The 27,474-nt window shown below is 44.6% G+C and overlaps 3 protein-coding genes across 3 annotated transcripts; 1 reads left to right on the top strand and 2 right to left on the bottom strand.

Moving 5' to 3' along the window:
• fermt1 (FERM domain containing kindlin 1) lies at positions 1-13,871 on the bottom strand. The gene is made up of 17 exons (XM_086188814.1): positions 13,764-13,871; positions 11,682-11,754; positions 9,468-9,627; positions 8,374-8,471; positions 7,935-8,070; positions 7,709-7,846; positions 6,491-6,674; positions 6,301-6,403; positions 6,113-6,220; positions 4,602-4,733; positions 4,375-4,424; positions 3,236-3,360; positions 2,814-2,920; positions 2,351-2,575; positions 2,119-2,243; positions 1,903-2,044; positions 1-1,204 (listed from the first exon to the last, which is right to left on the bottom strand). The coding sequence occupies exons 3-17, from the start codon at positions 9,616-9,618 to the stop codon at positions 1,031-1,033; spliced, it is 1,998 nt and encodes a 665-aa protein (XP_086044940.1). The 5' UTR covers positions 9,619-9,627; positions 11,682-11,754; positions 13,764-13,871; the 3' UTR covers positions 1-1,030.
• trmt6 (tRNA methyltransferase 6 non-catalytic subunit) lies at positions 13,280-21,141 on the top strand. The gene is made up of 12 exons (XM_086188817.1): positions 13,280-13,595; positions 14,323-14,453; positions 14,907-15,016; positions 15,926-16,017; positions 16,109-16,192; positions 16,287-16,411; positions 16,546-16,716; positions 17,319-17,476; positions 17,687-17,772; positions 18,360-18,462; positions 18,833-18,919; positions 19,794-21,141. The coding sequence occupies exons 1-12, from the start codon at positions 13,486-13,488 to the stop codon at positions 19,947-19,949; spliced, it is 1,413 nt and encodes a 470-aa protein (XP_086044943.1). The 5' UTR covers positions 13,280-13,485; the 3' UTR covers positions 19,950-21,141.
• Positions 20,402-25,917, bottom strand: chgb (chromogranin B). Its single transcript, XM_086188816.1, has 7 exons — positions 25,770-25,917; positions 25,641-25,687; positions 25,459-25,549; positions 23,158-24,574; positions 22,883-22,982; positions 22,605-22,715; positions 20,402-20,789 (listed from the first exon to the last, which is right to left on the bottom strand). The coding sequence occupies exons 1-7, from the start codon at positions 25,810-25,812 to the stop codon at positions 20,709-20,711; spliced, it is 1,890 nt and encodes a 629-aa protein (XP_086044942.1). The 5' UTR covers positions 25,813-25,917; the 3' UTR covers positions 20,402-20,708.
• Between the last annotated feature and the right edge of the window lie 1,557 nt (positions 25,918-27,474).

The following is a 27,474-nucleotide window of genomic DNA, read 5'->3' on the forward strand; positions in this document are numbered from 1 at the left end:
GTTTTTGGACAGTTTCCCTTTTGTAACATGAATATGAGTTACGTTAAATGTAACCAGTGACGACAAAATGTGAATTGTAAAAAAAACAGACGTGAATGATCAAAAGATTTTTCAGTCTGAGACATTGCTTCTCCTTAAAAAAAGAAAAAAAAAAGTTTTATTCTTCCAAAGACCATTTCATACATTTGACTTGAAAAAGACACATCTTGACATATTTACAGTGACATCAATATTCTAGTTTGAGTGCAGGTTAAATCCCTAAAAACACTTTAACAGTACGACACAAAAAAATATTGTTATTCTGTAGAAAAACAATCTATCGCAACAAAAATCCATTGGAGTCGTCTGTGTTACTCCATCAAGTGTTAGAATTCTCATAATGCATCTGAACAATGAGCAGACCTCAACACCCTTGTGAAAAAAAAAAAGCTGTATTTGCTGTGTTGTAGGGGACACAAAAGTATTTGGGAGTTTGAGACATCTAAAGGCCCATTTATGCTCAATATTAAACACCCTTACTGATACGGACAGAGCCCTCATTTTGTCTGTATTTCTGCACGTTTCCATGAAGCTTACAGATACGGACTTAAACGCAGCAGTACCACCGAAAATTGTGGGGGCAGCGTTGCTGTCATTGCCCGATTCGTAGCTCTAGTGAGACACAAAGAAGAAATAGCACTGGCACAACTTTTTGAGGAGAGATTGTGCGAGTTTATGTCTTTTTATGCAAGACAAACATTACCAAACCTCCTCCAGACTTCATGTTTGTTTTTGAGTTTGTTGATGTCATAAACGTTTGACTGTGGGCTGCCCCCTTGTGGATGTATTGGTGAACATCCACGCCAAGACAAAGGACACATGGAAGTATGTAAGCAGTGACATTGTTTGAAACACGCGTACATTTTGGGTCGACGTTAAGCATAAATGGGCCTTAATGTGTCTCACAAACAAACCAACAGTTAAAAACGTTGTGTTAGAAATCTTCTTTGCGGAGGTAACGACTACAAAAGAGGCAGGCTCACGTCTTCAGTCATTCTTGGCCTCCAGTGAGTTTATGGAACAGTTCTTCATCTAGCGTCTCGTTCTGGTCTTTAGAACGCGTGGAGAGGAAGATGTAACCGCCGATGAACTCATGGACCACCTTGCAGTCACAGCTTATACAGCAGAAGGCTATTGTCACGTTCTGGTCGAACTCTATGGTCACCTAGAACAACATAAAGAATTGTCTGTGTAGGTTCTCATTCATCCAGGTCATCGTAGATCGAAGCGAAGTAAAATCTGGTCAACTGGACGTAAGTTTATCTTGAAGACGTTTCACCTCTCATCCGAGAGGCTTCTTCAGTTCTAGTGAAGAGTGTGGAAACTCCAGCTTATAAACCTATGTGGGAGTGGTCAGTGCTATTGTGGTGTACCACAATGCACAATGCACCACAATAGCACTGACCACTCCCACATAGGTTTATAAGCTGGAGTTTCCACACTCTTCACTAGAACTGAAGAAGCCTCTCGGATGAGAGGTGAAACGTCTTCAAGATAAACTTACGTCCAGTTGACCAGATTTTACTTCGCTTCGAACATAAAGAATTGCATTCTTAAAAAAAAAAAGAACACACACCTCACTTCCACATACACACGTCTGATATAGGTATTTTCATACGCTGTGCAGAGCATCTCCCTGCAGTGGAAATGTCTGCTTCTTTGACTGTGGAATAAGCTCAATTTTTCAGCGTGATTGAAAATAAAGGGAAGCCGGAGCTGCACGAGCATACTGAGATCGCAGAGGCTGAGCTCCCAGTGTGTTACACCAACATCACGCTGGTGTGTGGAAATGAGTCATCAGTCGTTTTCAAACACCCACAGCCTCTCAACTCAAACCCATTACAGACACATACAGCACATCACCTGTCTGATCTCCCAGTTAACGTTCCACTGCTTCATATTGGCGAACCTCCACGTGGTGACAGGCAGGCCGGTGGACATATCGAGACGAATCAGACGATTGTACGAGATCCCAAGAATCTCATCCTTCTTACTGCCCTTGAACCTGGCGCACAGATTATAATGATCATTCCCGAACGACAAGCAGCTGTTTGGGTTTGTCACCAGTTGTATTAGTACCTAACAATGTAGTAGTTGATACCAAACTCTGGGAGGGACTGCCAGGCCTGGATAAAACGCATCTTAGCCTCCATAAGGGACAACCTGGCAATGTTCTGGTGGGCCTCCAGGATCCGTGCTGTCAGCTTGAAACAACCACGAACGCAACGCAAAATGGTGTCATGATTATGATAAAGATGAAAAGAAGGCTGTGGGCAAAGTCAAATATGTTGCACGTATCTTTGAAACAGACCTGTTTGGTCTTGTGCTTCTTGGCATAGCGTGGGGAAACAAAACATTCAGCATTCATTTCCATAGCATCAATGTCAGGAGTGGCCTGACCAGGAGGGGGTGCTAGGCTCTTCATCTGCAGGAAAGACTGGATGTTTCTCACTTCTGACTTGTAGGAGCTGTAGGCCATTGTCTTGCCTTTGGAGGCCAGGATGCATGCAGCTTTCCACTTGGCATACTGGGTTTCCTGCATCAGAAGGAAAATCACAGTAAACAAACATTTTTAAATGAAGCCCACATGTATTTCTGCACAGCTTCCAGGACGCTTAAAGGACCAATGTGTGAGATTAGAAGGGATTTACTTGCAAAACAGAATAGTCATAACTAAGTTTATCTCATGTTTATCCTCCTCAAATGAAGGGGACATTTGCTTATCGCCAAAAAAATGTTTTTTTTAAGAATGTAAATAAAGAGGTGGACCTTACACTGTCACAGCGAATGTACACCTCATTCATCCCATCAGCCACTGGGAGTAGCAGCTTGATGCCGAACTTCTTGTCTGTGACGTTGACGTCGGGTACGATCTCACAGCCTGGAAAATCAAAAGGGTGATGACTTTAAAACTGCAGGTTGATGCAGTCGTTACGACGAAAAAAATTCCTTTCATGTGGGACTGTAAACAGAAGGCAAACAATTATCCCATTAGCTACAATATTAGGTTGAATCAATACATATGCACCCATTTATGTCTATTAAATATTACACATTTATTTAAAGTCATGATCATTCCATTTGCTCTTCATTTGCCTTTTGGCTCACTCTCACTGAGCTGCTGAAAAACACGATTACACATTCTCAAATTATTATTAGTCAAAAATATTTTAAGTATTTATTCCTTTTTCCTGACCTCGGAGGTGAAACTGCTCTATGGGTTCTCCGCTGGAAGTCTCCTTGTTCTTGTAGTAGGAGATGGTGGTGTCCTTAAATACAAACCAGTATTCTTTGTAAGGCCGCAGCGTCAGTCTTTTCGGTCTAACAGGAGAAAAAAAACATATCATTGTTGTTTCTAACACACAATCCGTGCCCTCGTCTGTGACTTTAAAATCAATGTTTAAATGTATAATAAAAATATGACAAAAATGTTCCCTTTTCACCTCGTCTTTTGTTAACAAAGATAAGTTCATTTGCAGAAACAGATAAAAGTTGTTCATGAAGCAATACTTCATATGAACAGTGTATTTGGCCTTCCAAGTACTCGCAAATAGGTATTCTGAGCTCACAAAGACATTTCCCCCCTGTATTATTTTATTATTGTGACTCAGAAAGAGCCAGCCACGTATATTTAGCATGCTAATTATGAATGACAGCTAACAACAGCACAACCGCTCAAAAAAACCCTCCATTTACAAACCCTCAGCCGCATCATCCGGTACAGTCCACATCTTCTCCATCCAGCCGTACACTCCATAATCCACAAACACTTTGATTTGATCTACTAACAAGTACAACCATTCTGGTTCTTTGGTTCTTTGGGGAAGGGTTAGAGTTTGTGGGCAGTGTTTTGTTGTTGTTAGCCATCAGTTGCCGTTAGCCTCGAGCTAAAACATACATGGCTGGCTCTTTCTGCATTCTGGAGTGACAAGGAAGTGACACGAGAAGGAAAACTGTATTTGTGAGCCCACGACACCTACTTGTTCGCGCTTGAAAGGAAATATAAGAAATACTGTATGTTGGCTAATTAGCTGCTACTGTTGTAGCTGTGCGACGGAACACCAGCAGATGCAACTGGGGGGTTCTGCCTCTTGGAGAACACTAGAACGATCTACTATGATGGAACTCCAAAGACAATGCGAACGAGTTCACAGAAATATTGACAGGCACAGTTACATCAACTGGACAATAGAACAACGGCAGTCCAAAATTTGTGTCGTACAACTGCTAACCGCTAAATCAAGCAAGGCTAAGACAACAAATATTCGTATAATATTTATGATCATTAATGGCATAATAATACATGGTATAATACCATATTAAAGGTGCGTTTACCTAAAGAGCCGGAGGGAGTCTGCCAGCTCAGGAATGTCTGTAATGTCTTCCTGGATGTGGAACAAACAACAGTCAATTATCCTCTGTCCTCTTGTGACATCACCATGTTGAGACATGCAATCACCAGGGGCCCACCTATGGCCTCTCGCACAAAAACAGGTGTTCTACTGTAACAGAGCTGAAAAACATCAAATTACAGCCGATATTCAGTCTTATCGTGTGTTTACCAGAATTCTGTCTGTGTGTCCGCCTTCAAGCGTCACCTCCAGGTTGGACAGGGCAGCTTCTACTTCATCGATTTCCGGCTCATTGGAGTGATCCAGAGGTTCGCTTGACATGGTCAGTTTACAAATGTGATACTGGTGGTGAGGGGTGTGGGGAAAAGAAATAAGACAGTTTTGTTTTTTTCCTTCCGATGTACGGTCCTAAAGTACTTTCAAAATAGCAAACACTGAATTTAAAAAAACAAGTCACTGCGGTGTTCTTCAACATGACTTCAGAGGTTATGCAAGGCTGGAGTGAGTCAGCGGAGGGTTTGAACACAGCCCAGTGCGCCAGCCATCGCACCAGTGTGTAGGTGAGCGCAACACTACTTTGAATCACTGTGATTTCTGAATCACTGTCCCGACAGTGGCAAAATACCAGCTGGATTGATAAGACGTGAGCTGAAATGTCAAAACTCAACTCAAAAAATACTGCACTTATTAGTTCAGGATCAGATAAGGACTGCTTACAACAGCCGTCCTCCTGCTCCCTCTATTTCTACACCTCTCCCACCCATCCTCCCTCTCCACTGGGATTGTCCTCGTGTCCTGGCTTGTCCTCTCCTGGATTTAAACACCTTCCTGCTTGGATAATATTCCGAGATTAACACTCACGTATACTCAGCGCAGTGAACAAAACTATGCCCCTGTAGAATTTAGTCGTGACCGTTTGTGGTTGAGGAGGTCATTTTCACAATAGACCTGAAATATCGTTAGCAAGTAGTTTGAGATCCCGTCCGGTGTTGAGCTTTCATGTACTTTTACAGTCCATGTGAAATGGTTCCAAAAAAAAGAATGTCTCGTCTTCCAGAAGTCAGTAATGTGATGATGACACGATGTTCATACTTGGCGTAGCCTCTTTGAGGGAGGTACTTGCGAGGTGCTTTGTAGTAACCTCTACCAAGGAGGCAGTGATCGCTGTTGTTGGTTTGGCTGACTCGCAGCAGAACTGTAAAAGCTGAGGACGGAGTCTGAGCCAAGTTGGTAGAACTTAGATTGAGGAACCGTCGGCTACATCATGGAATTCACCTGGATCAGATAATGTCAGCGTTGCCAAGTGGGATAATGCGACAGCGGTGAGCGAAGGTGTGATCCAGTTTGATGGCCTTGCTGAAGTGGACCCCAAAAAAGGTCTGAGAGAACATCGTTCACCGTCAAACACTGAATGCTCAGTTTTTGTTTTTTTGTTTTTTTACTTTGTCACGACATTGTCGGGTTGCTCTCTGGTATCCACGGCCATGAAGTCATGATAAGGTAGGATTTCACCGAACGTTTGGAAGTTCTTTGAATGTTCTTATCGGCCCAAATGTCTGGTAAACACTCCACTCACACCAGTTGAATAATGACACCGTCCTCACCTTGACCAGATCAGCGAATCAGAAATGAGCCAGAGGGCGTTTGCTGCTCTCAGTGCACCGTTTATCACCAGCTAGTCTTGAATGCCATGTCTGTCTGTTCATGAGACCAATATTCACCTGTAGTGAAGCAAACATCAGCATCTCTTCCTCAGTGCAATCTATCTCCTCCAGCAGGATGGACCAGCGAGCCTGTTCATACAGCTGGGTGATCCTGACGGCATCGTACTGCAACACAAAACATCCGCCCACGTTTAGGTCATCCCGGCGGCACGGTTGCCTCCGAGGATGCATTTTGCGTCTCTTACTTTAGGATTGAGATCAAAGAAGACGTTGTACTTGAAGCGCAGCAATAGCTTGTCTTTTTCCTGAATGTCCTGCTCCATTAGAGAACGAGATGAGTCCAACCACCTGTCAATCACGACCAATCAGATGAGATAGATCACCACGCACTGTCCGTTATGAACCAGTGCAATGAATGAAGAGATTTGGCGTTACCCTGCGTTGTTGATTGCTTTGTCCACGAGCGAGAGAGGCTGATATATCTTGGCCAGCTCGGCAGGGGGCAGATTGGGTTGAGAGTCGGCAAGAGGGTTTTCTCCAAACCAAAGGCTGGTGGCTGACACTGGCATCCCATTCTCTGGGTCGTAGGTGGCGGTCATGGTCTTACTGTACATGGGGCCTTTGAGGAGGATAATGAAGGATTTGTCACAACAACAACAACAACAAAAAGCTACAATTCAGCATTTCTGTTTACTAACATGAGAAAGAGGAATACAATTTCGCTGGGATCAGCTCAGAGGTTTTTGAAAAGACAGAAGATGCCAAAAGAAAAGGGATGCAACGGTTACATAAGCTGCAAAGCTCATGAGAACAAATAGCACTTCAAATGAGAGAAGAATACAAAGCTTTTAATACGAGTAAATGCTGGCGTGATATCTGTCTTTAATATTTACAAAGCAAAGAAATGCAGTGGCCTGTGAGGGAGAGGGAGCACGTCAGGATATGTTGTAGGTTACGGCAGCGTACTGATGAATTCTTTCAGATCTCACTGATGAAAGTCTGGCTTGTCAAATCTCTGCAGCATTATATATAGATGTTCCTCCTTTGCTGCTCCCGCAAACACAAGTCCTGTCCGGGCTCAACCGGCAGATTCAAATCCACATTACGGCATCCTGACTGCAGGACTCCTGCTCCTTTTCTTTAGCTCAATTTCAAGGTATTTTAAGCATTTTCATGATACTTTTTCAAGCCTTTCCCACAGTTCACGGCTGAGGGATTTCTGAATGTTTCTTATCAATTCTCAGTTGGTCAAAAACGGTTAAATTTGGCCTCAAATCTCTGTAACAAATGATATCAACCCCCCCAAATTTGCTACAACAACTAATGAGACATATCTATGAATAGGAATAGACATGATACTTCCATCATAATGTCTCCAGCACCATAACACCCTCAACTATTAAAATAGATGCTGGTTTTGAGTTTGAAAATGGACATTTTGTAGAGTTTTGCTCTTGTTTATCTTGTTCATCACATACTTGCATGGTTCTTTTTATTCTGAATGATGGATTCACCCAAAGGTTATGCGGGGGGGGTTCCATGTTCCATCACTGCATGTTTTTCAGCATTTTAGTACAAGTATTGTAATCCTGCCTGCTTTTGATATATAAGGAGCCGCTATGCTGTGAAATGTTGGTTTAAGCATTAAACCACCTGATCCTCCTGGTCCGCCGCTGAGTAAATCGATGTCCCAGATGTCGTCCAGTCCTGAGTTCTTGTCTTTCCTCTTCTTCTTCTTGGTGGGATCTTCTGGAGGCTTGAGCAGGGACAGTTCCTCTGGTCGCCTGATGTCTGAGATGGAGTGAAGAGGAGAGGGGATCAGGAGATGTAATGTCATTAAACCTATCAAGAATGATTCTTACTGGGCAGAGACACTCACTGAGGACCTGGCAGATCTCTGCTACCGCCTTGAAGACGACACAGGAGAAACTGACCGTCATGTTGATGGTTTTCATGTTGGGGAGCTGCAGCAGCAGGGGTTTGTGCTGCGGTGTGTAGCGCAGGTCAGCGTCAGCCTGCAGAGGAAAACAACTTCTCACCACATGAACTGCACCTGTAAAGTCAATATTATGCTACTTCCTCCTCGCTTATTGTGCTGATGATATTATACCTTTTAAGGCTGTTGTTTCAAAACTTTTAAAAATGTGATAAAGCTTCTAGAACGCATTTGATTAGATGAGAGGTGACTCATCCCTCACTGTAGCTAGATTCACAGAATGGTCGCGCTCCGTGGGAGGAGACAGAACTCCTTGTTCAGCGGGGTGCAGCCTCTCATTTCAGATTTATGTTTTAGGGATTGAAATGTCGCATCTATTCACCTGAATTCCATATTTGTCCAATGTCCAGTGGGTCTTCAGCAGCCAGCATTTCCTCTGTTCCCACCACAGAGCATGGTCGGACCAGTCCTGAGGAGCCTCTGCAGACAGATCAGATAAACCATAATCCTATTACAGCAAACACATCGATAAAACAAGCTACATAAGAAAACATCTGAGAAAATGCCGGCAACAAAGTGCACCAAAATTGCACTAATTGCAGTTACAAACTAAAAACTTCTGCCTTTAGCTAATGTCTCAACACTGAGGATATAGAGATTATGATCATTTATTATATCATATATGATGAAAACAGATCCATGGGATGAGCTCTGGCCACAAATTGTGGTTAAAAAAAACCCAAAACAGCCCATGCCTCAGGTAGGTGTGGTATTCTACAACTCTACAACTCCTCCTGCTACCAACACAACGTGTCTAATTCAACAAAAATGTTCTTAAGCACAAATTTCACCCAGCTTATTTCGACCCTTGATTTAGTCTTACAGGCAGGAAGCAAAGCCTAATGGTTATTTGGACCTCCTCGACTCTGATGTCTGGTAACCTATAATCACCCAGACTGGCAAAGACAAACTTACAAGAGGTACACAATCGATATCAGGGGCCAGGAGCTATAAATAGCATCAGACTTTACTTCCTGTTTGCGGGACTAAATCAAAGGCTGAAACACTCCTGAACAAATTTGTGAGTAAGAACAATGATGAATGAGGCTCATTGTGAGGGTGATTCAGCATGATTCAGGTGGATGACTCCACCTGGCATCACACACTCTATGTCATCTGTCTGTGGTTAACAAGCTCCTTAGTCATCTGTGACAATCTTTCTTCCTACACACGAGCTCCTCCATGTTGGCGGCTGCCGTTTCAGAACCTGGATGAACTTTGACCCCTTAGGCAACACAAGTCATTGTGGTGCAATAGTAGCACTTCAGTAGATAAAAAAAAAAATGCAAATAAGGGTGCGGCCTCGCCAGAATAACAGACCTGCCGGTGCAGCATTGGAAGAGAGACGGCAATGCTACATTAAGCTAGCATGCAGCACCCCTGGAGGGAAAGCTTTTATCCACACGAGACACTTACTGATCTTCTCCACCAGTTTAAGCATCAGGCCTCCGATGTGCAAGTCACCTTTGACCCTCAGTTTGAATCTCATGGACTCGTCTCCATCTTTCTGATCCACGTGCACGGAGAGCTCCCAAGATGTTTCTCCATACTCAGCAGCTGTGATCATGGCCCAGTTCTACAGGACGCACAGAGGGGGGTAAATAGATGGAAAACAAGACGCTCATCATCACGAAAGAAAAAAACTCTAATTAAAGACATGCTGGGGATATTCTATATGTCGACTTCTGTGTTTTCGTCTGGAAGATTGGGTAACATTGGGGATTATAACATGAGTCAGCTGGATTAAGGGTTTTTCAGCATCCTGTGGGAACATCCAAATTAATCAGGCCAGCATTTATCAAACAACTGAGTAACACTTTAAACTAAAGCTACATTGATAGCGGTTAGTCAGTGCTTACTTAACCATTGGTAATGCTTAGTTAACCGTTGGCTGACTGAAGTGTCTTGTCATCTTTTACGAATGGTGTTAAAGTCAACGTTACTGGTTAAAGTAAAGTTAAGGGAAGATAGAAATAAGGTTGAGGGGTTTGGAGGGTTAGCGTTGGTGGGAGTAACTGATCTAAGTAACTGATACTTCACCCAAATAGAGTATTTTTCCTTTCAAGTACTCACAAAAAGGCATCTTGAGCGTCACTTCTTTATGATCCCACTATGCAGAAAGAGTCAGTCGTGTACATTTAGTTTCAGGCTAACAGCTTCTCGACCATCAACAGGAAAACTGTCCAAAATGTCTGTTTACAACGGTAGCGCCGGACAGGAAGGTGTTGTGGTTGTTTTTTAGACTGCGGATTACTGAGCAGACAGCCGAATGAAGGCGTGGATTATCCCCGACGATGGTGTACCTTAAAGTTTGTAACCAGACATGTAGGAGCAATTAGCTGTTGTTAGTAGCTGGTGGAAACGGTCCATATTAGCTTCAAGCTAAATATACGTTGCTGGCTCGTTCTGCATTCTGGAGTCACAAAGAATTGACGCTCAAGACTCTTTTTGAGTGAAGCATTTCTTTAAGGGATACATCAATGGCACTGACATAGAGCTCTAATACATGGTGACTTCTGTTTATGTGAAGCTTCTACAGCACTCACACATAACAGCATTAGCTAACTGTCACTGCTGTACCCTCAATGTAACCAAAAACTGGGATTTGCAGCTCACTTCTTCCCTCTGCACAGCCGCCCCCGAAGTACTCAGAAATTTATGAGTATCAGAAACAGACAGATGCACTAGTTTGAAATGGGAGGAGGAGGAAGAGCTGATTCCGCACGGCTCTGCAAAGAAAGGTGTAGGATTGCTGGATTTTCATTTTGACAAAGAGCGAATGGATGAAAGGAAGGCAGGTATAGGAGGGAGGAGGAGGGGAGCTGTGGAATGTGTGACGAGCAGGGACACGAATCTGGCACACAAGACAGGCCGTGCAAAACAATAATCTCCACACCAATCTCCCACTCATCGGTGTGGTGATGGAAGGAACTCCAAATGACACATCATTCTTGACAAGGGCCAGAAATGTGATTTGGTCCACAGTGGAAGCGAACGCAGTGTGAAGGAGTGTTGCCGGAAGGCAAGGTTTAATGATGAACTCACTCTTTGTGCTGGTACCTGCCTACGGGTGCAGCTGAAAGTTTGAGGGACAACTTGTTGAGATGTGTTTGAGTGCCATGACTTGACTTCCAAAATATAACAAAAATAATACAGTTGCTGCAAAAATGTCCAAGCAGGCATAATAGAAGTGCCGCAGTGAGGGATTTGCTATGATGCAACCAACATTTATTCTGGAACAAATGCAATATGGGACAATTGAAAAGGTTCTATAGAGTCTGATATGAAACCTTCGTAGGGGAGGAACGACTGTGAACGTGAACTGTGTGTTAACAAGCCTAGTTTCACACCTCACACATCCTGTCTGAGAATAATGTGCTTGTTTACGAACTAATTTACACAAAGGAATGAGCATGAGCTGGGAAGAAGTACAGCAGTGGACTGTACCAGCCATTTTCTTTATAGCTAATAAAAAAAAAGCATGACTGTTAAGGGTTTCAGAAGGTTACCGTTACAACAAATGAACCATTAACTTCATTTTGTGGCGAGCGACTGCAACAGACACCCGTGTGAATCCAACTGTCTGTTATTTCCTGCCTAATATGAGAAATTAAATAAATGAACTCTTACCTTGCTTCAGTGCAGAAGAGCTATTCCTTGAGATTTGCTGGGAAGTAGTGGAATGACCAGGGAACGAGGCTGCCTAGGGGAGCAAACACGCCCCGTTCAGACAGGTAAAGGGGGCGGAGTCATACAAAGGTGGTCACCTGGCTCGCCTCCAGCAGGATGACAAAGCAAACAATGAATTCAATGTAAGGTTTGGGGAGCAACACTATCGCAGAGCTTCAGTGAAATGAGTGTGATTGTGCTCCGCTGGCGACAACGAGAGGTGATGCTGGGGAACTTAGCATGACAGATTTATTGTGAACGTAATTTGATAAAGGCAGTCAAACTCGAAAGGAAAGTTTCTACACAAAGAGGTGTCTCATCTGTCCAGTCTAGTTGTAAAATCTGGAGTCGGTTTGCTGTCACATGATGCAAGCTCTTGAAAATAAACACTGGGGATTTTGAATTCCAATCTGAAAATAGACTAATAGTGGCTATGAAACTGGACAAACCCACATGATCCAAAAACAGATCTGGCACAGCTTCAAAGCAGATACAAAACACCGGTTTATGGCCAAACCCCAGGCCACCCAGGCCGGGTGATGACTCATAAACACGCCTCTGCCAACAGTGCACTTTACAAACTGTAAATAAAAATGCAGTTCAGACGTTTTAGTTCAGAAGTGAAGTTTAGAACTGAAGCCTAGGCTTGGGTTGGGGTCAACATTTCCAAACAGGTTTGATACTTCATCAAGGCAAAAATCAGCCCAGACCTTCATACCGGATTTGACCACTAGATGTTGCACTCCCCAGTGTCTGCAGCACTCCTGGGGAAGCGCACTTTATCTTTTTGCTTATCATCCATGCGTTAAGAGTCACATTTATGAGTGTTGTCAGTGTCCATTCATGATGTAGAGTTTCATTCTGACAGGATCAAACGTAAGCAGACAAAAGCTGTTCAAGCTGATTTGCATAGTTGAACCGGTTTAATCCAGCTTGATGTGCTGTTAAATTGGAGCCCGTTAATGCCTAAAGCTTTCAATGTTATTCCTTGACGCAAAGATCACATTTGAATTTCCAATAGACTTGTCATTCAAGAATTTAAAAGCAAATATTGAAAAAAAATATATCTTGACATCTTAAGCTAAATTCAAATATCACCACTTTTCCCATAGATAGTGGGAAATCCTATTATATATTCCTAAAAAACAAAAAAAAACAAAAAAAACTGGAATAATGTGTGGAATTCCCCTTTGACTCGTAAAAGAATGTTGTTTCCATAAAGTGATAGATTCAAGAGGATGAACGTGACATGGCCTGATATTCATACCAAACCCGAACCAGAACTGGTTCCCAGTGACAAAAAAAACTAAAAACAAAAAAAACGTAGGCTACATTTTTGGTCTAGTCTAGAATGGAAAGGAACACCGTTCGCGCCCCACGCCTTGTCTACATTCATTTATTGTCGTCTTTTATCGATGACTCTGAAATCCACTATTCGGATTTTCAGTCTGAGCAATCGCGCTTCGCTGCTATTGGCTAGTAAGCTCACCGATGCACCTTCTAGCCAATCAAACACACACACACGCACGCCCGCGCGCTCCTACGATGAAATCTAAAACGGAAGTACCACCGTTCTACTTTCGTTTAGCCGTCCTGAGAAGTTAGCGAAATGATAGCTAACACGTGGGAATAGTAAGATCTATTTTTTTGCTTGTACTGTCAGGTACAGTGGCGAGTCCTCCGAAGGAAGGCGCATTTGTGACACCTTGGTCGAAGGTGACCGGCACCTCGCAGCCGACCCGCGAGCACATTCAAGCGCCCTGTGATGGCGGACAACGGAGACGGTGATGATTCCCAGTATACCGTTAAAGAAGGAGACTACGTTGTGTTGAAGCGAGGCGACATCTTTAAAGCTGTGCAAATTCAAACGAAAAAGTAAGTCGAGCATTTAAAAACGTAACGTCAGGCCTTAAACTGGAGCAAGTACGTGCCTGCCGTCTGTTACAACTGAGTGATCATAACTGGCACTAATATACACAACACATTCACTTGTTAAATTATGAAGTAATACCACGTTTGGATGGAAGTACTTCAGCACAGTACCTCAGTCTTGTCAGAAACCCTCCCTTTATTTCTTCCTCGTCCATCGAGTGAAATTGTTTCCCCCTCAAATTTCAGCTGATCCTGTTTCCCTTAAACGGGATTCTTAGTGACATGTAAAGTCGTGGAACTGCTAAAAAAAAACACACAAAAAACCCAAATTGGTAAAACTGTTAAAAGTCATGGAAATTTGCTTCATCAAAAACATCAATTCAGACGACATTTGGTTCAGATAAACCTGACCGAATGGGGGAAAATAAGATATGCACACATATGGGAATTTACTTTGATACATGTTTGTTTTGTATCAACCCCCACACATGGATCACATGGATTTCCTAGCTTATTTTGTGGGGATGAGTGGTGCTGAAAAATGTCTTCAAAAGCATTTAAATGTAGTTTAAAAAAAAAAAAAAACACGCACGAACCCTAATCCCACTCATGTTTAATGATCTGTATTATTTTTTCACCTCGGCATAATCCGACAAGCTGGAAAATCAGAGGTGTGTGGACGACCTCATCGGTGGCGTCTCTGCTCTTTTGTTGTGTCTGGTGAGCACAGGAAGGTGATTTTTGAGAAGCAGTGGTTCTTCCTGGACAACGCGGTGGGGCACCTGTACAGCACCACCTTTGAAATCGCCCCTGGAGGGACCCTACAGCCTCAGAAGACGAAGGCCTGGCAGTCGTCCACTGGTGTGTAGTCAGCTGTCTACGACTTTTATCACTAACGCAGCCTTCCAGTAAGCCTCCGCTGTCCGTGTACATCTCAGCTCAGAGAACAAATTCTCACATTGTTTACATCATCAGTTTATAACGTTCTGTAAGGGGGGTTATTTTGCGCTTAGAAACATCCTAGCAACAAGTCTACAGATAAGATATGACCAGTGCCGTGCGCACGCCTGAATTAATGTGTCAAAATTAAACCTGTATAGTTTCAAAGCGTTCAAGTGACTGATGCATGGAGCAGCTGAGGAGTTGGAATCCTGACATCTGGGGGTGTTCCGTATCTCACTTTTGGCTACAGAACTTGGAAAACTACACAGAGAACGAGGTCCCAGAATAAGGGGAACGCAGTGTTTTTTTTCTGGCCCCTAAAATAAACGAGGGCCGTTTCTGGAAATAAATGCTTTCCTCTGTTCTTGGTAGATGCGAAGGAGGCCGGCACGGACAACAGGAATATTGTAGATGATGGGAAATCCCAGAAACTCACTCGGGATGACATCGAGACGCTGAAAGAGCAAGGTCTGAAGGGTCAGGTACAGCAGCAACTCCTGGATTCACACTCACACACACACACACACACACACACATCTTGTTTCAGTGTTGCTCAAAGTGCTGCTGTTGTCCAAACTAATGCGCTGGTGCTCAGGGAGATTTCCCTCCATTACCACAAACACAGGCGATGGTATTTTGAGTACGTCCATGTTTAGGTGCACCAAATCAGACCCCGAGAGACGGAGGTTTGGTTTTTTTCTTTTTCTTTTTTAGAAATGTGCTAAACTCTGCATTTGTTAAAGGGGGAAAAATGATGTATTTAAATGTGGATGCAATTTGGAATAATAAGAGTTGGAGTAAAGTCGTGCGGGGGGGGGGGGCAGAAGGAAGAGCGCTTGCTTCACTCGTTTTACATCTTCCTCCTCACCACTTCCGACACCGTGGCTCTTTTTCCAGGGAGAGTTTCCGTGGTGACTCCACCCTCCTCCCACCTTGCTAAGCTACCTGGGGAAATCTACTGATTGCTGACAGGGAAAACCTGCCGTTCTCTTTCCTGTGTTGGTTTTGCACGCTGGAATAATGAACAGTGACTTTTTTTCTTTTTTTTTTTCCTGGGGAAGTTTTATATCTGAAATGCACCATGAAAGCAAGGCTCATCTGCATGCAGATGGCGTGCTAATTCTTCTGCCGTTACCCTGTGTGATGTCTCTTCCCTTTATAATGATGAATTAATGATAAATTAAAGCAAAAACAAAAAAAAAGCTGCTTATTTAAGGCGTATAATAAGAAGACATGACTCAGGCTTGAGCGCCCCTGACGGACGAAGGCACCGTTGTTTTTTTTGGTTGGTTTTTTTCATTGGAACGTTGTGCTTTAAAACAAGACAAAGCAAAACGTAGCAGAGCTTAAATTGAGAAGCTGACGGTATGATGTCTGTGTGTGCTCACCAGGAGATCATTCAGCAGCTTATAGAGAACAGCTCCACGTTCAGAGACAAGACCGAGTACGCCCAGGATAAATACATCAAGAAGAAAAAGAAGAAGTGAGCCGCCGCATTCTTTTTTTGGAGCCTCCTTTTAATCGGTGTTATTGGTAAATTCGCTCTTTTGTTGTTGTTGTTGTTGCCGCCGCAGGTATGAAAATATTGTGACGATCCTAAAGCCATCGTGCCGCATCCTGGCACTGATGTACCATGGCCGGGAACCAGGGAAGATCTGGTGAGTCAGCACGAGGATTAACAGGACGTGTGAAAGTTTGTTTTCGTGCAGGAGGAATAGATGACAAGCGTGTGTGTGTGTGTGTGACACACAGCCACCTGCGGTATGACACACTCTCCCAGATGCTGACGCTGGCCAACATCCACGCTGGCAGCAAAGTTCTGGTGTTTGAGACGTGTGCTGGCCTGGTCCTGGGAGCTGTCATGGAGAGAATGGGAGGTCAGTTACCACCTTTTCTCCGTCAGAAGGAAGCAGCTTTTCCTTGCGGGCAGCGTTCGTCCCTTCGTCTCCTCCTGAACGCAGCCTCTCATCTGCTCTTTTCTATAATCGCCTTCTCCTCCCTCCTCGTCTAGGCTACGGCTCCGTGATCCAAATGTACCCAGGAGGCGGGCCAGTTCGGGCCGGTGTAGAGAGCTTTGGCTTCCCTGCGCATTTTCACGATACACTGCACGAGTTTCCCATCTGCCATGTCAACGCTCTGCTGGCAGGCACTCTGGACGCCACCGCCAAAGACCCCGGCGCTGGTAGGGCCTGAATCACTCCTTCTAGAGGTGTTTAAAGGCTCTCTGGTATTAGATGGCGGAGAGGTTCACGGAAGTCACGAAAAGAAAAAAACAAAAAACATGCATAAATGCCACTTTTGATGTTTGTGTAGAGAAAACTTAATAATTATGACAACTTTATTCATGTAATACATTTCAAGATACAGCCGTAGCCCAAAAAAGCATGGTACAAACAAACGAGCCAATTTGAAAGACAAATAATTGAGTTAATACGTACATTTTTACAGCCTGTTAAAGACATTTTGATTTCTCCTCCTCCGAGGAGGAGGACGAGCTGAGCCTCAATCAGTCTCTGAAGCAGCAGACATCATCAGCTCATGCTTCAGCATTTTCTACATCAATGATGCGCAGTAAAGTTGATAGTTTTTCCTGTTGACTCAGCCTCAGCGCTGCAGGGAAACTGGGTTTGATGAATTCCCTCCCCATCCACAGTCGGTTCAGTTTTCATTCTTACGCTGAGATCTCACCCCTGTTCGCGTTCTCCACGTCTCAGGAGGCATCAGGCACTTACAAACGTCTTGTCTCCAAGCCGCTGACATCGATTATGTCCTCCAACACCACAGACTCAAATCAGGCCAATATGGCTGCAGGGGAGCAGCAACCGCAGCCGGAAGCCGAGCAGCAGGGCAGTCCAGCAGAACCAAGCATGGAGACCAACGACAGCAATGATGGCAGCCAGTCCCGTGAGAGAGACGAGAGGGAGAGGGGCAAAGAAGCCAAAGTACGCAGCTTTGTTTTCTCTGACACTCTTGTGATTTTAGCATTTGTAGGCCAGAACTTGAGGGAACAAGTTCTATGTTGTGGCCTCAAAAAAAGCATATTGAGCGAACAAGTTTTGTCTTTTGGCCACAGTTTGTTTCTCTCTCTCTCGCTCTCTCTCTCTCTCTCCTGTACTGAGTCCTTTTTTTTTCATTTGTTTGTTGTGTTTCAGGCTCAGGAAAAGAAGCTGAAGCAGGAGGAGAAGCGGAGGAAGCTGGCTGCTGCCGCGGCTCAGCTGGAGGGCAGAAACGCCGACGGGTGGGTTTGTATTGGTGTGGGGCGTGTGTCCCCCCCACAGCCACTCCTGCTGTGTCAGTCCTGGGTTTAAAGATTTAATAACCAACTGCAATTGAAATAAAGCTACAGCCATGAGAACGTGACGACGGTCTGACCCTCTCAAGTGTTCCGTGGAAGATCCTTCGCTCACACAGAGGTTGGCACGCTGGGCTCCTACAAGGAGAACAAAGTGATTGCTTTGCAGTTTCCCGTCACACGAAATGAGTTACTTGCTTTATAGGCTCTTTATGATTGATGAAGTGTTGTGAAGGTGACACAGAGTCAGAAGTACAGGTATTGATCTGGTTAGCTTATCGATTGCGCTCTCTGTTCTCGCAGCGTTATCATAAACGCCACCGCAGAGAACCGTCCCGCTTTACTGACTCTCGTCAATGAAACAGGAAATTCATGTCTACGACCGGCACTAAATTTCTAGACCGTCCGACCACGACTCCTATGGAAATGAATGTCCGCATTACCTCATTACGCGTTTCCGATAACAGTCTGTGTCTCTGTGTATTTCATTGCTGACGGGTTTGCTAGATCATCTGTTTGTGTGACACGTGCAGGTTGGTCATCGCCAGCCGCTTCCACCCTTGTCCGGTTCTAATGGGCCTGCTGAAATTCCTGGCGCCCTCCAGGCCTTTCGTGGTGTACTCCCAGTACAAAGAGGTACGATCAGCGGCAGTATCGGTATTTACGAGAGGCTCGGCGCTCCTGAATGAATGAGGGTCATAAGTTATCTAGGTGGCGCTCTCATTAGACACCAGTGCTCAAAGGTTTTTATTGCTCAAGGTTCCAGAGGGAGACGCTCTGATTGCATTAGTAGAGCAGTCATCCATGTCACAGCCTGAGAGTTACACCACCTATCACGGCCCAGCCCTTAGTACCTCTGTTGTGCTTATGTTGCTATAAAGATGGAGCATGTTGATGCTGCACTCCCTCCTAATGGCTCTCTCTCTCCCCTCTCCCCTCTCCCCTCTCCCCTCCCCTCTCCTCTCTCCTCTCCCCTCTCCCCTCTCTCCTCTCCCCTCTCCCCCAGCCTCTGATTGAGTGTTTCACTAAACTAAAGGAACATGGTGGCACAGTCAACCTGCGACTCACAGACACCTGGCTCCGACATTATCAGGTACCTTTTTTGGTTTTCAGTGTTTGTTTTTTGCTTTTTTTTTTTTTAAAGGAATAACGGGCACAAGTTGATGAAGCTCACACGTCGATTGTGAAATATAACGTATCTAACGGTATGCTAACGGTCACCGCTACACAAAATGATCTGAATCAAGATCCGTGTTTATACTCCCCAAAGTGTTTCATCCATGTTTAACTACTTGACGTGCGCGAAGTGTCTGTGACGCATCAAATCTGCTGGAAACACAACAGAAGACTGGGAAGGAAGAAGGAAACTGTTTTCAAGATGGATTCCATCCTCATCTGCTCGTTTGACATGTGTAGTATACACACACAAACCCTCAGTCTCAGATTGAATGCGTGTAAGAATGACATCATCCTCGCCATGTCAGCGTCCTGGCAAACTTGAAGAAAAGAATTCTTCCGATTCGTGCCAGTCGTCCTGTCAAGTGTAACTGTTCATGCCAACGGCAGGAGTGATTTCCTGGAGGTGACAATCGCATCACACGTGTGTTTGAACCACATCTGTCCGATCGGATTCAGTCACGTTTGTAAGAGCAGGAAATGGAGGCTTCGCTCTCGTTGGCTTCACATCAACAATTTTTTTTTTTTTTCCCAGTCCTCACAATTGTGGCAGTGATCCTGCATCAGAATCTGTGACTCCCACATAAACCTGGTCGATGTACGACTCCAGACTCCAACTGCTGTGGTGTCTTTTCCTCTCAGAATAATGTACAAAACAACAACTGTGGGAAAAACAATATTTCCATATTTCAAATGGCATGGTTGCCTCCCCCCTCAGGAACACAGTGTTATTTCTCATGCCATTCCTGTAGAACTAATGTGTCCTGACTCTTTCTGCGTCCCGCCCACAGGTGTTGCCTAACAGGACTCATCCTCTGCTGCTGATGAGCGGGGGCGGTGGTTACCTCCTCTCAGGGACCACGGTTTCCGTGGACCGCGCCAAACCCGCCAGCTCCCAGGCATCTGAGGAACCAGCACCAAAGAAACTGAAACTGACAAGACACTGAAGGCAACGGAGACGTGTCGGATGGTGGGAGGGCTCATCGCCGGCTGCCGGCGGGGATCCTCCCCAGCGTAGATTCCCTTTTCTGCTGAGCGCAGTTGGCACATGTGAAGTGGCAGCGGCGGAGTGTCTGGTTGCATTCATCATAAGTTTCTCTCATCGTGTGTACTCGGCTCAGTGCAGATGAAGGCACAAGTAGTCCGTGAAGCAGTTTGAGCTGAGTTCAGTGTGTTTGTTACGTAAGCACCCGCTGGAATCGACTTTTGCGTAGTTTGTGACCGGACCAGGTGCACAAACAATATTCTTTTCTTGGTTTTTATTTTAAGTGTTGTTGTTTTTTTTGTTTTTTTTTATCCCTATGCAGAAAGTGTCATTTGTTTTAGTTTTGCCAGCAAATTGTTCACACAATTAAAAAAAAAAAAAAAAAAAAAAAGTGAAAGAAAGGAATGTGTTTGGTCCCAGAACTTTTATTGACTGAACAAACTCCTCAAAGCACAGTTATTTGATTTGTTTGTTTTTTATATTTTCTTTTAATATATATATATATATATATGTAGATATAAACATCAAAACCATTCCCATGCTAGTTTAATTTAACATCAAAATACCACTAATACAATGATAAACGTGTTCCAAAAAAATGTTTTGCAAGACTTCAGGGTTATTTTTTTGGGGTCTTTTTTGGTTTTGGACTAAGTTAAACACTGTAAGCACATGAACTCAGTAGACGGAGAAACGCGGCAGACTTTGATCCGTTCGCAGCTCATTCACTGTTGTCATGCAACTTGGAAGCGATTTTCTGCAACTCCATGTCCATCGCTGTCAGATTTTCCAGGGCTTTCTCCTGTGGGAAAAAAAAACAACAAATATCTGTCAGCAAATAAAAACCATCCGTTTCTGACGCGGCTTGTCAGCAGCATGTATTTATGACTGGTGGAGATCAAGACTAAATTATGTATTAGTTTGTTTTGCCCCTCATGCTAGTGTGCTTAATTTTCATTTGGGTAAAATATTCTTGTATTATGCTAAATCGAATGAATCACTATTCCTCTGCCTGATTTGTTTTTATGCTTCAAAGCACAAGATATGTAGGTCTCCACGGGCACTAACTCTCATTTGTACCTCCGCCTTGACAGTAATTGGTGCAGTTTGTTTTCTGTTTGCAGGATTATGCAAAAACCTGTTAAAAAAAAAAAGTAAAAACCTTTTTTTTTTGGACTGAGGTCTTAAATCTGCAAGTTCCTACATGACGCCGCCTCAGTTTAATGGAGCTATTATGGCCTGGCGACTTCATCATCAGCACGTGGTTAGCGCAAACGCTTTATCAGCCGTGTCTTAATTCGCCGCTTTATTAGGTACCCCTGTGCAACGTGAGCCAATCCTGCACAGCAGCCACCAATACTGCTTTTATGGAGTTCACACTTTTCCCAAGGGTGTCTCTTTTCTGTCAGCAGGATGACGGGTTGAGTGACAGTCTATTGGATTTTGGAAGTGATCCTTGGATTGAAGTCACGAGTTCTCAGTGTGTCCTCTTTAAAAAAGAAAAGAAAAAAAGAAAGGCAGAGCTGTTGCACCAGATCCCCTAATGATGCGTCCAGTGGCCGTTCCACACTGGGAGAGAGAGCAACTGGGAAAAGCAGGACAAACAAGCGGTGAGAGCTAAAAACAGACCGGGGAAGATCCGATGTGACAGTCTAGTTAAGTAGACTGCTGCAGTTTTGCAGCTCTTAAGTATGTCAGAGGAAGTCACAGCCTGTAAATATCCTGGTTTCATTTTCATGTATTTGGGACGTGCTGTGAAGGGACAGTTGGGATGTGCATTTGCACAGATGCACATGCACTGAAGCGCTGGTTCTGAGGGCTAAGCCCCCACCCCCACCCTGTAGACGAGAGATTTCCATAATGAGCCTGGCATCTTTCTCCCCCAGTGGGTCAGTTGGTGGAGGTTGCTGATGTGCTTCATGGCTTTATTAGGTCAGCTGGTGGAGAACCGCCGGCAGAACACAGTGTTCTCACAGGATGGCCGGGGTTCTGTAGCTTGAGTTCTTGGCTAAGTAGCAAGACCTGATATTTAAGTTTCTCTCCGACTGTTGGTTGACAGTTTAGTCCCAAGACTTCTAGTTCAGGATTCTTGTCAGAACAGGGGTGTCCAAACTTTTCCCTCTAGAGGGCAAAAACTTAAACTTAAGGGGGGGTCATTTGAAATGGAATTAACATCCCAATGACCCTTGTTTGTTGTTTAAAGTTGAACAGTTGAATAAGAAGAACGTGGCACGAGTTCTGTGTGAAATGATTCAAGATTAGTTTTCAAGTCCTCCTGGTTGTGACACAAGTAGAACCAGGAGAAATGTTATACTGTAGCACAGGAAATGAATGATTGACTTCAGCTACTCAAGAAGAGAAGCTGCACTCATAAATGGCTTCAATGACTTTTCAAGCAGGTTATTATTTTCACTCTGGCGCCGCTTCAGGCGGCCCGACGTTGGGAGGGTAGACGTGGCCATCGGGGTAAAATGATGTGAGGGAACTAAACACTTGTGCAGTTTGCTTTAATTAAAAAAAAAAAAAAAAAATCCTCTGCGATATTTGTACTTTGATCCTCACCAAATACACAACTTCAAATCAAGCAGAAGTACCATCGTTTGTGTGCATGTTGTACCTCCTGCGGGGTGGGTGCCCTCTGAAGGATGCTCCTCTTCACCTCCTCTTGATTCGGATGAGCCGCCGCCTGGTTCATCTTGTAGCTCAGCAACTTGACCAGTTCATCCATCTGCACTCAGTAAAAAAACAAGCGGCGATCACATCTGCACCCGTTATCAAACTCAAAAAATACTGCAGGTTTTTAATTACAATCAGGATGTAATTAACTCAAGACACTTGTGTCTTGGATTACATTGAAAAACCAGAGAGAACCAAAGTGCATCAGGCCGGGCTCACCTTGTCGGAGGCTGCTGTGCGTCCCTCTGGATCTCTTTTGTACCAGGCAGGGTGGTAGAAGCCTCTGTAAATCCAGGGATTGCGTTTTTCTGCCAGGTACCTGAGTGGGGGGGGGGGGGGGGGGGGGAGAGCATCAATTAGACTGCAAGCGCCAGCACACAAACCAGGAGCCTGTTTGTCTGTCGTGCAAAACTCAGTTTTTAATTCCCTACCATTGGTTTTAATGAGTTCTGCAGTGTTTGTGCAATATAAAAGAGGTGTTAGATGAAAAGTACCTCAGCGCTGCATCCCTGTTTTTCTCCTCCTCCTCCTCTAAGTCGTCTGAATCATTCCTCTGTTCCTCCTCTTCTTCCTCTGACGAGCCTCCTCCACGTTTGTGATATTTCTTCTTATGGTGGTATCTGTGTGTTGGTTTCCATATACGTTTCTCTATTAATTCCTCCTCGTTGCCGTGTCTTTTATCGAAGTCCCACGATTCCTGGCTGCGCTCTTCATCGGGCTCGTCTCTAGCTTCTTCGGAGAGCTCTTCGTCACGTTTGTGTCTCCTCTGGTGGTGCCTGCCGGGCCTCCACTCCCTCTTTTCTCTTCCGGTGTCGAAATCCCACGATTCCTGGCTGCGTTCTTCATCGGGTTCTTCTCCGGCGTCCTCAGAGAGCTCCTCGTCACGTTTATGTCTCCTCTGGTGGAACCTTCCAGGCCTCCAGTCCCTCTTATCGAGACCCCAAGACTCCTGGCTGCGCTCTTCATCAGGCTCGTCTCTAGCCTCCTCGGAGAGCTCTTCATCCCGTTTATGTCTCCTCTGGTGGTACCGTCCAGCCCTCCAGTCCCTCTTGTCAAAATCCCATGATTCCTGGCTGCGCTCTTCATCAGGCTCATCCCTAGTTTCCTCTGAGAGCTCCTCGTCCCGTTTATGTCTCCTCTGGTGGTACCGTCCAGCCCTCCAGTCCCTCTTGTCAAGATCCCATGATTCCTGGCTGCGCTCTTCATCAGGCTCTTCCTCTGAGAGCTCCTCATCCCGTTTATGTCTCCTCTGATGGTACCGTCCGGCCCTCCAGTCCCTCTTGTCAAGACCCCATGACTCCTGGCTGCGGTCAGTATCCTGTTCGTCCTCATCGCCACGCTTGTGGAACTTTTTCTTGTGGTGGTAGCGATGTGTGGGCTTCCATATACGCTTGTATCTCTCCTCATCATCACTCCTTTTGTCAAAATCCCAGGACTCCTGGCTGCGCTCTTCCTCTGGCTCCTCCCCTTCGTCTCCTAAAGATTCCTCGTCTCGTTTGTGTTTCTTTTGGTGGTATCTTCCTGGTCTCCAGTTCCTCTTCTCTCTGTCTTCACCGTCATCCTCGGATCGCTTGTCCACCCCCCAACTCTCCTGGCTGCGCTCGTTGTCCTCCTCCTCGTCTTCTCCTCGTTTGTGCCTCTTCTGGTGATATCTTCCAGGTCTCCAGCCGCTCCTCTTCTCGCGCTCCTCTTCTTCCTCGTCGTTCTCGTGTCTCTTCTCCAGACTCCAGGATTCCTGACTGCGCTCGTCCTCGGGGGTTTCTCTCTTCACCTCCACTGATTTCAGGAGCGCCTCGATGTCTTTCACATCTGCTGCCTTCGCCTCGGGCTCCTCTGCGTGACCTTTGACCTCCTCCTCATGCGTTACGATCCCCTCTGCGCTCTTCTTGTCCAGCGGGGCGTGTTTAACCCCTGTGACACAACACGAGACACGTCAGAAGAGGAAGTCATGTCACTGATTCGCGGCTGCATTTGGAGCCTCGTGTGTCATTCTGCTCACCTGCAGTGAGACGGCTCCAAATGACCAGGACGTGCTGATCTGTCACCGGTCGGTTGCCTGAATAGCATTTTTGATCTATTGAATGAATCCCTCACTGCAGCCAGGCAGTTGTTGGAGGTCTTTTTTTTTATTTTTTCCTTCTGGATTTTTTTGGATATTAATGTGAATTATAATATTTTGTAACTTAATGTGTCATTTATTCAGAAATGTAGCTATGAAGCGGAAAACTTCAATATCGTCACCTTCTTAAAATAATCGCCCTGAGCCAACTTTTTTTTTTTTTGCCTAAATCAACTCCTCGTGATGTTTTGTCACCAGTTTTTTGTGTTTTCTGAATAACTTGGGGGGGGGGGGGATGACTTTGCTGGTTATTTTAAGGAGGCAATGAAATGTAAACCTATTTATCCAGATTAAAGCAATGTTTTTTTATTTATTCGTTTATTTTTTTAAAGAACTCTACTTGACAAATTTCTCACTCTGCACTTTAAATTGCGACGTTTATGTGCAGAATACTGACCCTTAAACTTAAAAGCGGAAAAAAGTAAAAAATTCTGACTTTAGAATCTGGACTGCACTCATTTTAAAAGAAATTAAAGTAAAACATTTGGGTTTAAATGCCGAAATAAGAATGTATTCAGACTTTTACCTGCGGCTCTAATCATCGTCCGTAGGGCTCTTTATTCGTCTTTACTACGATGTCAGTATGTGCTGCATTCACAAACAGCAAAGCCCCTTAAAATTGCTTAAATATTTTATGTTTTGGAACAATGAAGCATCAACAACACCGGCCACAAACCTGCTTGGAGAATATCTTTGCACTCCTGATCCAGCTGAGAGTCCGGTTTGGTGAGAGCTTTGGACAGAACTTCAACCAAACACCGCGTCACCTAAGAAATTGAATGCGTTAATAGAGCAGCTGTTGACTTCTATTCAGAAGTTATTTTATCCTACAGGGCTTTAAAGTAAAGAAACTCATACCACATCTTCTCTCTGTCCTTCTTTCCCCACTGGAAGCGCTAGATTTTCTGCATTAGAGAGAAGCGTTCTGTTAAGGCTCAGTCTGGAGACTCTGTCCATGGTCCTGAAGTGAGGAGAACTGTCACCTACCTGCCAGCAGAGCCGCCACGACCACGAGAACGAGCCTCATCATGGCGAGGTGAAGGTTTATGTCCGAGGAAATGTTCCCGTCCCTCCGTGGTGGAGAGCTGCGCTGACTGGGCGCCTGCTGCTCCTCTGAAGACTGGAGGAGAGGAGGAGTGCCTCAAATAGGAGGAGAGGCGTGGGAGGGAGGGAGGGAGGGAGGGAGGCTTTAGGCTCCCTTCGTGTCATGACTCATTAGACCTGCCGGGAGAAAGGTCTTTGAAATTTGATGCAATGTCGACATTTGGTGGGAATTAGTAATCCAGTTAGTGTCACGGTTTATTCTGGTGATTATTTGAGCAGACTTCCCTGAATTGTCATGTCAGATGCCATGAGAGGACAGAGCGGGAATCCCTCAGGAGGGAAGGCGCATCACGATCCCTGCAAACTTGGTCAGGATGCGTGAGATATTTCTGTTCCATGTGCTGGACAAGATATGTGAGGAAGAAAGACCTCTTGAAGGAACCCTAACTGACCCTCACAGTCCATGAGTGTAGATTATATTATGTCGGCTTATTAGTAAAAAAAAAAAAATGGAATTTTAAAGTAATTGTACGGAAGCCAAGAACGGCTATATTTTTAAAGACTTGGTGTTACGGGGTTTCCTCAAGATTTTTGCGCTCATCTTTGTCATCTCTATACTTTAGTTTGGAGATTATATGTTATAGGTTAAGATAAATCGACCTGACACGAGACACAGGCTCGTTATTGTCTCCGGATATTGAGCTAAATCAAGGACACAACAGAAATCAGTCTCTGGTTCATTTGGTCAAATCACACCCGGTTTACACGGTATGTTGGAAACGGCAAGATAAACGTGTTATGCCTGATGAATTAAAACAACTTTTAAGTGAAAACTGACTATTTTTTTTGGTCACGTTTTTGCTTCCACACATGTACATCAAAGACAAGCGACTAAGAACAAAAGTTTCATCGTTTTAAAACGATTATGTCAAATATAAAAAATGCAATTAAGGAATCCCTTGCCATATAACCATAATCCAATTTACACATGATTTAAATCTAGGCTAATCCGGGCTAATTTTTGCTATTTATTTTGTAACCAGGGTTATGTAATCCTGATTACCCGTTATCGCTGGAAAGCATGGAGAGTTTCTTGTATCAGATTGCATCGACTTGAACAAGCATCAAGGATCCCCTGCCCTCTGGTTGAGGATGAGTTTTTTACTTTTAGAGAACATTCACCTCGGCACCTCTCCGATGTGTAGCGCATCTTCAACCGCCCCACAATTTATGCTTGCTGGAGCGACTTAACGTCGTCTCATGCTTCATGCCTGTCACAGAAAGAGAGTCGACGGCCTGCTTGAGCCAGGGTTCAGTCCAGTCGCCTCGTCAATAATTCATGCAGCCTTCAGCGCATCCTGTTTGGGGACCGGTGAGCTCCAGCACCAGTCCAGGGAAAAATAGTTAATGGAAACCATGATCAATAGCTGTCATGGTTCATGCTCAGGTGACAAGATCGGTACTTGAGTAGTTAAGTAGAGCTTTTTTTCCGCCAGTTTATTCAGACAAAGCTCAGAAACAGGCGTGTGTTTATGGAAATGTGTCCAACTCTGCGAACAGAAATCCTGAGTTTTAACTGTAAACTGTGGCCGCCTCCTCCCTGGCGGGAGCAGTCCTTGAATCGGCCGCTGCCCTAATGACAAATCTC

Source organism: Aulostomus chinensis, chromosome 20 (assembly GCF_037954235.1).
Source record: "Aulostomus chinensis isolate RoL2024-O1b breed Wild chromosome 20, RoL_Achi_v1.0, whole genome shotgun sequence".
In the NCBI taxonomy this organism is placed as follows: domain Eukaryota; kingdom Metazoa; phylum Chordata; class Actinopteri; order Syngnathiformes; family Aulostomidae; genus Aulostomus; species Aulostomus chinensis.

Excerpts from the sequence above, each read along its gene's own strand:
- fermt1 (XM_086188814.1), bottom strand. The coding sequence starts at position 9,618 with ATGATCACAGCTGCTGAGTATGGAGAAACATCTTGGGAGCTCTCCGTG. Across the intron at positions 8,071-8,373 it reads TGGACAAATATGGAATTCAG|GCTGACGCTGACCTGCGCTA; the intron begins GTGAATAGATGC and ends TTTCCTCTGCAG. Across the intron at positions 6,404-6,490 it reads AAAGCAATCAACAACGCAGG|GTGGTTGGACTCATCTCGTT; the intron begins GTAACGCCAAAT and ends CGTGATTGACAG.
- trmt6 (XM_086188817.1), top strand. The coding sequence starts at position 13,486 with ATGGCGGACAACGGAGACGGTGATGATTCCCAGTATACCGTTAAAGAA. Across the intron at positions 17,477-17,686 it reads AGAGGGGCAAAGAAGCCAAA|GCTCAGGAAAAGAAGCTGAA; the intron begins GTACGCAGCTTT and ends GTTGTGTTTCAG. Across the intron at positions 18,920-19,793 it reads CCTGGCTCCGACATTATCAG|GTGTTGCCTAACAGGACTCA; the intron begins GTACCTTTTTTG and ends TCCCGCCCACAG.
- chgb (XM_086188816.1), bottom strand. The coding sequence starts at position 25,812 with ATGATGAGGCTCGTTCTCGTGGTCGTGGCGGCTCTGCTGGCAG. Across the intron at positions 25,688-25,769 it reads CGTGGCGGCTCTGCTGGCAG|AAAATCTAGCGCTTCCAGTG; the intron begins GTAGGTGACAGT and ends TCTCTAATGCAG. Across the intron at positions 22,983-23,157 it reads AACAGGGATGCAGCGCTGAG|GTACCTGGCAGAAAAACGCA; the intron begins GTACTTTTCATC and ends CCCCCCACTCAG.